The sequence below is a fragment of the Rhagoletis pomonella genome, unplaced genomic scaffold, assembly GCF_013731165.1.
Source record: "Rhagoletis pomonella isolate Grant_MI unplaced genomic scaffold, Rhpom_1.0 Rhpom_scaffold_00008, whole genome shotgun sequence".
In the NCBI taxonomy this organism is placed as follows: Eukaryota; Metazoa; Arthropoda; class Insecta; order Diptera; family Tephritidae; genus Rhagoletis; species Rhagoletis pomonella.
The window spans coordinates 33,995,784-34,006,320 of record NW_023458562.1 but is presented as its reverse complement, the minus strand read 5'-3'; the positions used below and the strand labels follow the sequence as shown (position 1 = coordinate 34,006,320).

The 10,537-nt window shown below is 40.3% G+C and overlaps 2 protein-coding genes across 4 annotated transcripts in view; one reads left to right on the top strand and one right to left on the bottom strand.

The window, feature by feature from the left end:
* Nucleotides 1-2,598, bottom strand: part of LOC118744657 — a 50,120-nt gene extending 47,522 nt beyond the window's left edge. Inside the window, exon 1 of the mRNA XM_036477816.1 lies at nt 1,918-2,598. The gene's annotated coding sequence lies outside the window, so the exon portion shown is untranslated. The remainder of the gene's footprint in view (nt 1-1,917) is intronic.
* Nucleotides 2,599-4,042: 1,444 nt separating this feature from the next.
* On the top strand, nt 4,043-7,341 carry LOC118744659 (atypical protein kinase C-like). Of its 3 annotated transcripts, none has more exons than XM_036477821.1 (4): nt 4,043-4,106; nt 4,175-4,302; nt 5,600-5,918; nt 5,987-6,313. In XM_036477821.1, exons 3-4 carry the CDS (start codon nt 5,739-5,741, stop codon nt 6,224-6,226), a joined length of 420 nt encoding a protein of 139 aa, XP_036333714.1. In that variant the 5' UTR covers nt 4,043-4,106; nt 4,175-4,302; nt 5,600-5,738; the 3' UTR covers nt 6,227-6,313. The 3 variants fall into 3 exon arrangements, with proteins under 3 accessions (XP_036333714.1, XP_036333716.1, XP_036333715.1); XM_036477823.1 differs by lacking the exon at nt 4,043-4,106 and adding an exon at nt 6,558-7,341 and having other exon boundaries at nt 4,195-4,302; nt 5,987-6,107; XM_036477822.1 differs by lacking the exons at nt 4,043-4,106; nt 4,175-4,302 and adding an exon at nt 4,560-4,627.
* Nucleotides 7,342-10,537: the final 3,196 nt, after the last annotated feature.

Genomic DNA, 10,537 nt, shown 5'->3' with positions numbered 1-10,537 from the left:
CAAAACAGAAATAGGAAGAGTAAACCGTTCGTCACACAGCTGGGGGGGTACGGTGTGGCAAGTAAATTGAAATCCGAACAAACGGGCATGCGAAGTGGAAAATTTCAGTGTCTACATAAAAACACACAAAATACTTTTAAGGGCTGGGAATCTCATGCAAATGCATGTTTTTATTGCGCATGTTCAAATCAAAATGGTTAAATTATCTTTAAGAAACATGAAATTTCCTTTAAAAAGGCATTCAATTGTTAGTGCATATTTTTGCATATTTTCCAGTAAAGGCTTAGAGATAAAAGCAACAATTACCGCAATGTATTACTCGACGGCTAAGCAGATGTGGAACCGTACAGGATCGTACAGAATTACCCGGCAGTTCTGGATGTCCTACGATCGACTTAGACCAACGCTACCTACTAACTTACTGCAGTGTGCACAGGGCAATGCTCCGTTGGCCCAAAAAATTCATATTAAATAGCATTCATTCCTGCATTACTGGTAATGCAAAATTGAATGTCCACTTTTCTAGGACATCGCCGTGGGAAAAATAGTGCATTTTCGAATGTGAAAACGGCTGTTTTACTGATTACTTATTTTTTCTATTGCTATTCATTACATTTTCCCACTGGGAACGCAAGTCCAGTAATAATTTGAAAGTTTCATGAACATCTGATAAATTGGTTATTTATTTGCAGCGAATTCCTTATAAAACCTTAAACTTTATATTAAAATGGGTTTATTTTGTCAATTTTAACAATAAAAACCCACAAACATCTTCCTTTAAATTGCATCCAGAAACATACGATCAGTTTTTTTCGTACTGGCAAATTGTTACAAGTAAAAATTTATCCAGTAAAACTCCTGTAAAAACTGGCAAGTTCAGCTGTCATATTTGCTCTCTCAATTCTCTCTTTTGCTGGTATCTTTCAAGTTTTTGCTTACGAAAACGCGATCCAGTAAAAAGCAGTAAAATTAGTGCTGGATTTTAGGGGATAGTGCGTACGCGAACATTGCTTTTATCTGACCGCTTGATTATAAACTAATTTTATAAATATGTAGGTATTGTATTTTGAAGTGAATTCCCAAAATATAATTTATGTAGGTAGGCCTTCTTAAGTGAAGCCATTCTAAGAACCCTACCCAAGAAGGGCTGAAAAAGTACTTCCTTGCATGCCCTCTAGAAGGGCTTATTCATTTACAATTTACGCGAATGCATAAATTTATATTATTTAGCATTACAAATCAATTTCAATAAAAATTTCAAGTTGCAATAACACATATTTGATATAAACCTTAAGTAAATACTTCAAAGATGTATGATTTTTATAAATTAAAGAAGCAACTTTAAAAGAACTCCTCCAAAAGGCCTTCTGAAGTATGTCCCATAATGAAGTATGTCCTATAATGTCCTATATAGCCCTTCCGGAAGGCGTTTTATGGGTAGCGAAATAAGAAGCCCTTCAATCTGTGCCACTCCATTTAAAAACTAAAGGAGAAAGGAATGTATAGTGGAAAACCCCTTGTCTCTCAGGAAGGCCTTTCGGAAGGACTTTTAACTACTGAAATTATATACTGGGTTGTTTTCGTTATTTTCTTGTTAAAATATATGTGCTATAATTTTTGTACCGGCAATAAAATATTACGAAAATATGTTTAGCTGCATATTTTACTTGTTTATGGCGCATATTTTTGAATTTTGAGTGCATGAGATTCCGAGCCCTACTTATGTACATAATTAAGAAAACTGTGCGGATGAGGCCCATGGTAGGTGGGTGGTTGATATTAGAGCGCTGCTTAAAAATCGAAAAAGTTATGCGTACTGCGCAAAATACATCAATATTTAAAAATCTCATGTATACCATAGTGTAATTTTATTACACTGATATTTATTTAAATAAATGTAAATGTATATAAACTTACCGATTTTGCCAATTTCTTCTAAATGTGAACACACACCGATATCTCCAATATATCTGTGGTTTTTAAATAAATGCACCCGCGTTCCGCTAGCCTTGGCAATAGTGGGTGTGACGTAAAATTGTGGTATTTTGTTTTAATGTTAATTTATTTTACGTTTACTTAAAAATGTTTCAGGCGAATCATTTTGGCTATTTTTATTACACACTCGCTGTTGTAGTCAAAGTTTAGTTAAAATCTGTAGCTAAATGTTTGCACTAGCAAATTTTTCGAGATTTTTTTGGTATCCGTTTTTTAATATATGTATTGCCAAGTAATAATCGATGATTTCTTTAAATGCTGTTGCAGATACTTGTGTTGGACCACCACCACCACTGGTGGTTATGACGCACACCCTCGTATTTTTTTCCGGAAAATAGAAAGAAATCACGTTCGGTTCATTTACCAAAATCGCACAGCTACTCGTTGGATTTTTCGTACACAACCGTGGCAATGTCCACTAAACGATTTAGTAATTTAACGAAGCTGTTTGATTATTTTTGTCACAGTTTAATCGTTGCTTTTACAATTTATAGAAATATACTGACGAATAGCATTATTTTATGTAAAATCGCAAATTAGAAATTCTTATCACTTAACACGAAAAACAAACGTAGACTTCAGGAGAGAACTTTTCGGACTGATGAAAAAATCTGACAACTCGGAAACAGATGAGCAAAACAGTGCTACCAAGTTTTTGAAGAAAAGTTTCGCACGTTGCCAGCTGCATTGAATACATTTTAAATAATCCACTTATACTAGGTTTACATATAAGTAGATTATCTTTATTTTCGTGCGTAGAAAAAGAAATTGGTCCCTCGTTTAGCTGTTACTACAAACTAATCTCAGATTAACAGCCCTATCCCGCCACACTGACAAAACTCACCGCGATGACAGTTGATATAAAAATGACAATTGCAGCTTTTTGGTATTCGCAGGAAAATTCAAAAGCTCGAATCATGCCAATTGTCATTTTTATTGTCATGACCTTTTGGGCAGGAGACAAGGCAAAAGCATATGTCTGTGTTGATATAAAAAATGCGATGATTTAATAAATTTGTGAAAAAAATGAGGGATGTCTGCCCTCCGTGGTCCCCCACCTGTTCCAATTACATCCACGTGCACTTTTCGTGCTCTGCAGCGTAGCTGATTTCTCCACGTCGCTAATGTCTGCCAAATAATGTGTGCATGCAAATGTGTTCCTGCATAAATGAAAGATATAAATACATACATATGTATGTATGTAAATATACAAAACTTACATCTTTCCACTTTGCTACGGATATACGATTTTATTTACTTCACATAAATACTCACATTCCTGGTGCTTCACCGCTCATATTTTTTGCAAATAGTAACGTTGACCAACTGTTTGTACAACAATGAACTTTTCACCACGCATGGTAAGTTTACAAAAGCTTTTCGCCTGTCATTTTTTGTTAGGAATGCCAACGTGCAACGACAATGACAAAATCACGACAATGAAGGTTGATCAATTGTCATTCTATTGCAAAACCGGAATAGGGTTGTAAACCGTTAACTCTACGGTGTCCAAGCTAGTTTTATCGATTATTTCTGCAAAGAGGATGCAAGCAGTGTTTAGAGATCGATGCCTCCTGAAACCCACTTAGTTTGAAAGTTTTCTTAAAGATCATGCGCCGTTTGCCCCTTTTCTTAGATTAAAAATTCTATATACACATTTTGACCATTTTTTTCATTAAATATATTTTGTTTCTTATATATTTAAAAATGCTTTTGGCATTTACTTTTCAAAGGCGTTTAAAATTTACATCTCTAGAAAGATTTTGACTGATTTTTTCCTTTTTATTATGTCAAAATTTGTCCGCAAAAGTTTCCAGAAATAGCCAGAATTAGTGCACCGTTGTTGTAGCTCAGCATTTCCCCAAGTTATTTGTGATCATTTTCGTAGCTCACCAACAAATAATCTGATGAAATAAAGTCGAGTCTCACTTTTTTGCGACTTTCGAAAAATTGTCAGCGGTAACATTGGATGCAACATCGCGCTTTGGAAATGGCAACTCTGATAATCTACCATTTTTCTTCGCACACTCGGAATTTATCTTGTTTACGGTTGTCCGTGCCGCTCGTCCAATTGAATTAAATTAATTTGTTGGCCACGAACAAATTAAGCCGTAATTAATTTTTTTGTTTATTTTAGTTCTGTGTTTTTGTAATGTCTTAATTTTAATTGTGATTAAAGTGAACTCGTCATGTTTGGAAAGCTTTCATCGTTTTAAATTTGTGAATGGAAAAAGAAGAGAAAAGAATTGCAAACCAATTAGGCAGTGGCAAATGTTAGATATAGGAGTGGACGAGGTGTGAAGAAAGGTAACTTTAATGTAGAAAAAAGGTGAAGTAACAGTAGACTTGGCCTAAAACGGCGACTTCACCACGTAGATATATGAACATTCATACAAACACTCAAATACATACTTATGTATTCATTTTGGCCAAGAACGTACACGGGGTGTGGAGCTGTGCGGATAAAATATATTGTAGCTAATACGCAGGAAATTGTTAAATAGAATGAAGAAAAGCAACTAACATAAGCCGATAGTGGCAGAGAAACTAGATAGAGGAAACGGTGCTAAAGTATCAGAAGCACTACGAATGTTCTGCGCTTGTTGTATGGCGCCATTCGTTAATGGTCAATGTACGGAAAAATATGCTTTCATTTATGTGGAACACCAGACTCGCTGGAACGTACCCCAGAAAAGTTGTCAATCACTTTTGATGGAGCTGTGGCAAATAGCCTGTGCCAAATTCCGAACTTAATAGCAGGAAAATCTGTAAAATACATTTCTATGTATTAATTGCCTCCAACAGTGCTGGTTGCGCATAAAACGTGCTAACGATTTACATATCTTTCGGCCGGCACAGTGAAGCATTTCAATGAAATCAACTTGTTGCATGATTCATGATTCATGGTCGGTTGGCAGCAGCGAAGATAGTTAAAAAGGGCAGTCCAATTACTGGTTAAGGTGTTGCCACAGCACCTGAAAGTCTTTAAAGGGCGAACGCAGTTGAAAAGAATTGTTGCAATTATTTTTTACTAGAATATTGTTTTCGCAAAACAATTTGATGTTCCTTTTCCATGATTATTTACATAATTAATGCTGACATGTCTACGCATTCGTGTTACATATATATGTATATTATCTGTGGAAATGAGGAATAACAACATATGTATAATATGCATACCATTCTTATTGTTACCCAAACTAAAGGGCCCAATATATTAAAGTCAACCTTTCGACTTGAGGTGTTATTTCTTTTTGTAAATGATATATGAATCCACTTAGCTTCATTGGGAACAAACCACTTGTGGATTCACGTTCGCATTTGTTTACATTTTGTAATTCAACTTCATCATCGTCTTCATTGATCGCTATTCGTTGTCACACTGCGAAAGGGGCGGATGGATGCTGGCGCATATGAGTTTATTATCGCCCACTCAAATCTTGTGTGACACACCAGCAGGGTTGCCACGCTGTAGCGGACATTAGTAGGAAATATAATTTTTTAAGAGATATTTTTAATTTGCATAGTGAACAATAATAATTTATATTTTATGATAAACTTTTACTTGCTTTTTTTAAATGCTATCCATTTTATCTTTTTGCAGCTACTGTTCATTCGAACTTACTCTTTTAATAATAACATCCACAATCGAAAGTGTGATAAACTTTTACGTGAAAAAAGTTTAGTGCCTTCAACGCTTTACATATTGACATATAAAAAAATTACTCATTCTCAAAGCACAAATGCAGAAAATGCCTTCTCAAATCATTCCGGACGGCACAAACGCCAACAGTGCCACCAATGAAATCAAAGTGAAAACGGCCTACAATGGCGAAATAATGATAACCTACATAGAGGAAAATATTACTTATGAGAATCTATGCCATGAGATACGCGGCATATGCCGTTTTCCATCTGATCAGGTAAGCATGATCCCCTCAGCTAAGTTTTGAATGTTTAATTAAAAAAAATTCTAACATTTTTTTTGCAGCCTTTCACCATTAAATGGGTGGACGAAGAGAATGATCCTTGTACTATAACTACGCAAATGGAATTGGACGAGGCCATACGCTTGTATGAAATCAATCGTGACTCCGAACTGGTTATACATGGTGAGTCGGATTTTACATTACAAAAATGGGGAAGGGATAAAAGAGCACAACTTTGTTTACACTATCTTTCGTTGCATTATAAAACTTATCGTAAGCGACATTCTGACGATTTTTGGTAATAGATGCAGTTATATATTTTAAAACAAAATTTTTCAATCGGTGCTATCAGTTTTATTGACTAAAACATTTTGTCGTATTTGATACAAAGTGGCTGCAGAATTTTTGACAAATGTCGCATACGTAAAATTTTACTAAAGAATCCTTAATGAATTCTAAAGTAATAAACAATAAACAACAATCAAACTTCAATGTCGATTTCCCAAAACCATTTAGTTGGTATGTTTGTAATTTAAATCTGCTGTGCTGAAGCTTAGGAGTATACTTGTAAATATCTTATCATCATGAATTTCTACCACACGTTTGATTGATCTGCCAAAACACGGCACTCAGGACAGCGACAGGATGCCTTCTGATGTCGCCGCAAAATCACCTGCACGACGAAGCCGATATGCTCCCTATTATGGAGCATAACACAATGCTCTGCAGGCAGTTTCTAGTTGGGAGCCACAAATAGACAAATGATCGCTGATGAGCCCTCGCCAAGGCACGTCAGGAAGCATCTCTACGAACTAACGGACAAAGTCCCGAGATTCATCAAGCAGCCTCTGGTTCCGTCAGCTTACCGACAGGTCTTTACCGACGGCATTTACAGAGAGGCAGTCTTCGAGTTATATGGACTCTCGGCATATGGACATACCTCATCGAGGCTGCATGCTTCCTGGGTCTACCGCTAGTAGAGCTTGACGACAACGATTGTGGGACTAACCGATTTGGGCGGGGTTTTTGTAGCCGCTGCAACAAAAAAAACAACTAAACATTTTATTCGATATACTTACGTACATTATTGTAATGAGCCTATGTGTTACTATAAAATCTTTCGGTTTAATATATCTTTTATTGCGTGCTATTGCAAGTTGTTCAAAAGGACGAAAAAAATAGATCACGCTCGGCCCACAGTGATATTTGGTCCCAAATTCGTGCCTATAAATCCAAATATAAGGTATCGACTATTCTCTTGGGTTGGCTAAAATGATGTTTCAGCTATGGAAATATGTCCAAGCCAGGTCCCGACCGTTGCATCTGTTCCTATGATTAGTGTGAAAATGTTAGTTGACGCAGCGCTCTGAAAAGTAAAAATTGAATGCTAAAGTTTAAAAGAACGCCAAAAGCCATAGAGGCGATCGATTTTTGTTTTGTAAAACAGGATTTTCTTCCACAGATCTGTTCTATATAAGGTTTAATTTAAATTTTTTTTTTAATATGTTCAACTGTGTAGTATTTAATGAAGTAATCAAATGAATTTTTTAATGAAAACACTATAATGAAAATGTCATAAGTCATTTTTTCCTGGTTTCACCACTAAAAAATGTATGTTTATTTCAAGATTATTGTATTTTAGACTATAATAGGGCCATTCTTTTGAAAAGAGGAAAACGACAAAAATTTAAATATGCATTCCTCCCGAAATGCGCCAGATTAAATCTCTTAGTGTGTACCTCTGTATCCTAAGCTCCTCCTTTATTGTATTGGGACCTACTCTCAGTAAGGGCTGTGGGCCAACTGGAGTGATGGCTGCCGCCTCTCTAGCGAGACAGCCAGCCACCTCATTACCCTCTGCTCCCCTATGGCCGCGCTAACCTGATGGTATTGTGTCTGGCTGTACTATCATGAAGTGAAGCCATCTTAGGAACCAAGGGTTATCCCCAGGATTTCCTGCCAGACGCTTAGCACGGAACGTAAGCTTTCGCAAGGTTGTTTCTCATTATGTGCACTAGGTGTGGTATTAAGACCTCTTCACCCTGCTGTAGCATGACTGGACAGATGCCATCTACCCCTGGGACCTTATTGCGCTCAATCGAGCTCAACGCCCATCTGACTGAATTCTGGGTGAAAATACTTCTTGCCAGTTTCCAGCCACACTGTCGGGGTCTAGTTCTAAGATAGTGGCCTCTGCGGCTAGGTCCCATATTACCTTGTTATGTTCTTCTTTGAGACCCCTTACCTAGCCTGTGTAGGTCCACGGCTCATGAATAAGTATAATGCCCAGTTCATCCGAAGAAAATTTGCTCGCAATAACAGCCGAGGTTGCAATCGCATAGTGCAGGTTGATGTGGGCTACTTTCAAGGGCGGTGGTTGCCTCTTCATCGCTCGTCGGGGTCCGAGCGCCTTTGGTTGCTCTTGCTTCTCCCACCGAGCTCAAGCCTTCTTAGGTCTAATCCCTCCATCAGCTCCTGCGTTGAGGGGACCTGCCCCTCTGTAAGAGCCGCTGAAACTTGCTGGTTGGTACCCCGCGTGTTAGAAGATTGGGCTGGAGATGCGGGCTGACAAACCTGCGCGTCCTCTTCCGCTGTAGCTGTTGAAGCGGGGGGATCTTCGTCCACCTACATCTTTTTCTCCTCAGCTTCCTTATCTTCTTCTGCTGCATTTTGACGCCAGGGCCTCATTTGACGTAGCTGAACCTAAAGTTCAGCTTACTCAGTCCTTCTGACGCTGTTGAAGGAATCTTCGTCCACGCCCACGTTTAGACGTAGGCCAGTATCCTCAATGCTGTTCGAGATGACGCGCCACGCTGGTGTGTTAAGACCTTCGTTTTACGCCCTTAGCAGCCCCATCACATAATCTGTCAGCACTTCTCGGCAGGAAGATGGTCATATTATGCATGGGTGGTATTTCATTACCCCGTTTGACGCATAGTAAAACTCCCTTCCAGCTCCGTAGTTTTGGTGCATCCTCTTCCAGCCATTTAGCGCTCCGGACTCAGCGCCTCTGCGGAATAGTTTCGAGGCAGCACCGCGTCTGTCCTCCGCTGGGCCCCAGTGCCAACCCGCGGGTCCTGATGCCGGGAGGGGTGAAAGCACTCGCTGCTTCTTCGGAGCAGACTTTGGGGTGTTAATTGCCCCCTCTTCCGCTTTGCAGCGCGTGCGGTCTCGCCGAAACCTCTTACCCTTTTCTCCTGGTCTCCGTGCTTTTCATCATGGCGATAATGCCCGCTTCTCCGCTTTTCAGCAGGTGCGGTCTCGCCAGCGCGCCTATCGTCTCCTGCCCGAATCGCGGGGTTGCTTATCGCGCCGCTTTTCAGCGGGCTTGGGTTCTGCTTATGGTCTGATTATGGCAACTTATCGTAACTTACAGGCTCTCACTTAAACATTCTCTTAAATGGATGTTGCTTATAATTGAACAGCCGAGACTTAACGTAACTTAATGCCACGTCGGATCTGTCTCATTTTGATTTTCAAAGTTCTACGTCCCGTTAAGTTAGGTTGCCATAATCAGGATTTTACTCGCCGTACTGCCCGCTCTTCCGCTTTTCGGCGGGTGCGGTCTGACTGCCGGTTACCTCAATACCCTGTTGCTGGTGCTGCCCGCTCTTCCGCTCATTCCAGGGTGCGGTCGCTTTGCCATCGCACTCTTTGCGACGACTCCTGCTGGGGCGATCTGGCGAGAGCCAGTTCCCTGGCTTCCTCGGGAGCTTTACTTTTTTGTAGGCACCTTATTTAGTGCCTCGTTCTGGAGCCGCTAAGACCAAATTGCCTACGGCCGTCTAGCGCGCCGGGTTGCCCTGAGCATGTGACTGTTGGTGGTTTCGCCCGCCTATCCATGTAGCGGTCTCTCTCACGCCGCATGGATTCACGCGATATTATTCAGCCGGACTGGCTTGGAGACCTGTGTGCGCTCACGTGACGATTCGCTGTGGTGCCTACCTCTGTACCTCTTGTCTTCATCGATGACTCTCAACGACCTTTCGTGGAATATACTACTACACGTTGAGGGCACATCGTCTTCTCTCGCGTGCTCAATGAAGAGTTGTCTCGGCCTCGAAGAGGCCTTCCAAGAAGGTCTTCCTCCGTTCCTCTTTATTTTTCCCTTTCTTTTCCGTATTTGTTTCTTTGTTTGTATTTGTTTCCTCTTTGTTGTTTTTTTATTATTATTTTTTGGTTCATTGTTTCTTAGTTGTCTTCATCCTTTTCTTACGACCGCGTACCTGACCTGCCAGGCGTAGCAGTCTACAAATGTGCTGGGGATCCCGAACGTCCGTCACGCCAGCGCCTCTTGTCGCGGAAAGGCCACCGTTACTCCTCGAGGCGGCCGGGTGTCGAGAAGGCGCCGTTAAAATACAGTCGGTTTAACTTCCTGGCTGCAAATCGTCCAATAGGCACGGTATCGCGTCACACCTTGTATTAGGAGGCGCCAGTTCTTGGTCGCTGTTCGCCAGCAGCCCAGAAGCTGCATGAGCGGCCGCGTTACCCAGTCCAGGGAAGGGCTGAATGGAGATTCAGCTAAGCCTCGCTCCAACGGCAAGGTGCCTGCCCTAGCGAGGGATGTTTCCGCTAAAGGGCTGTTTTAAATTTGTTCTCGTCACAGAGCAGGC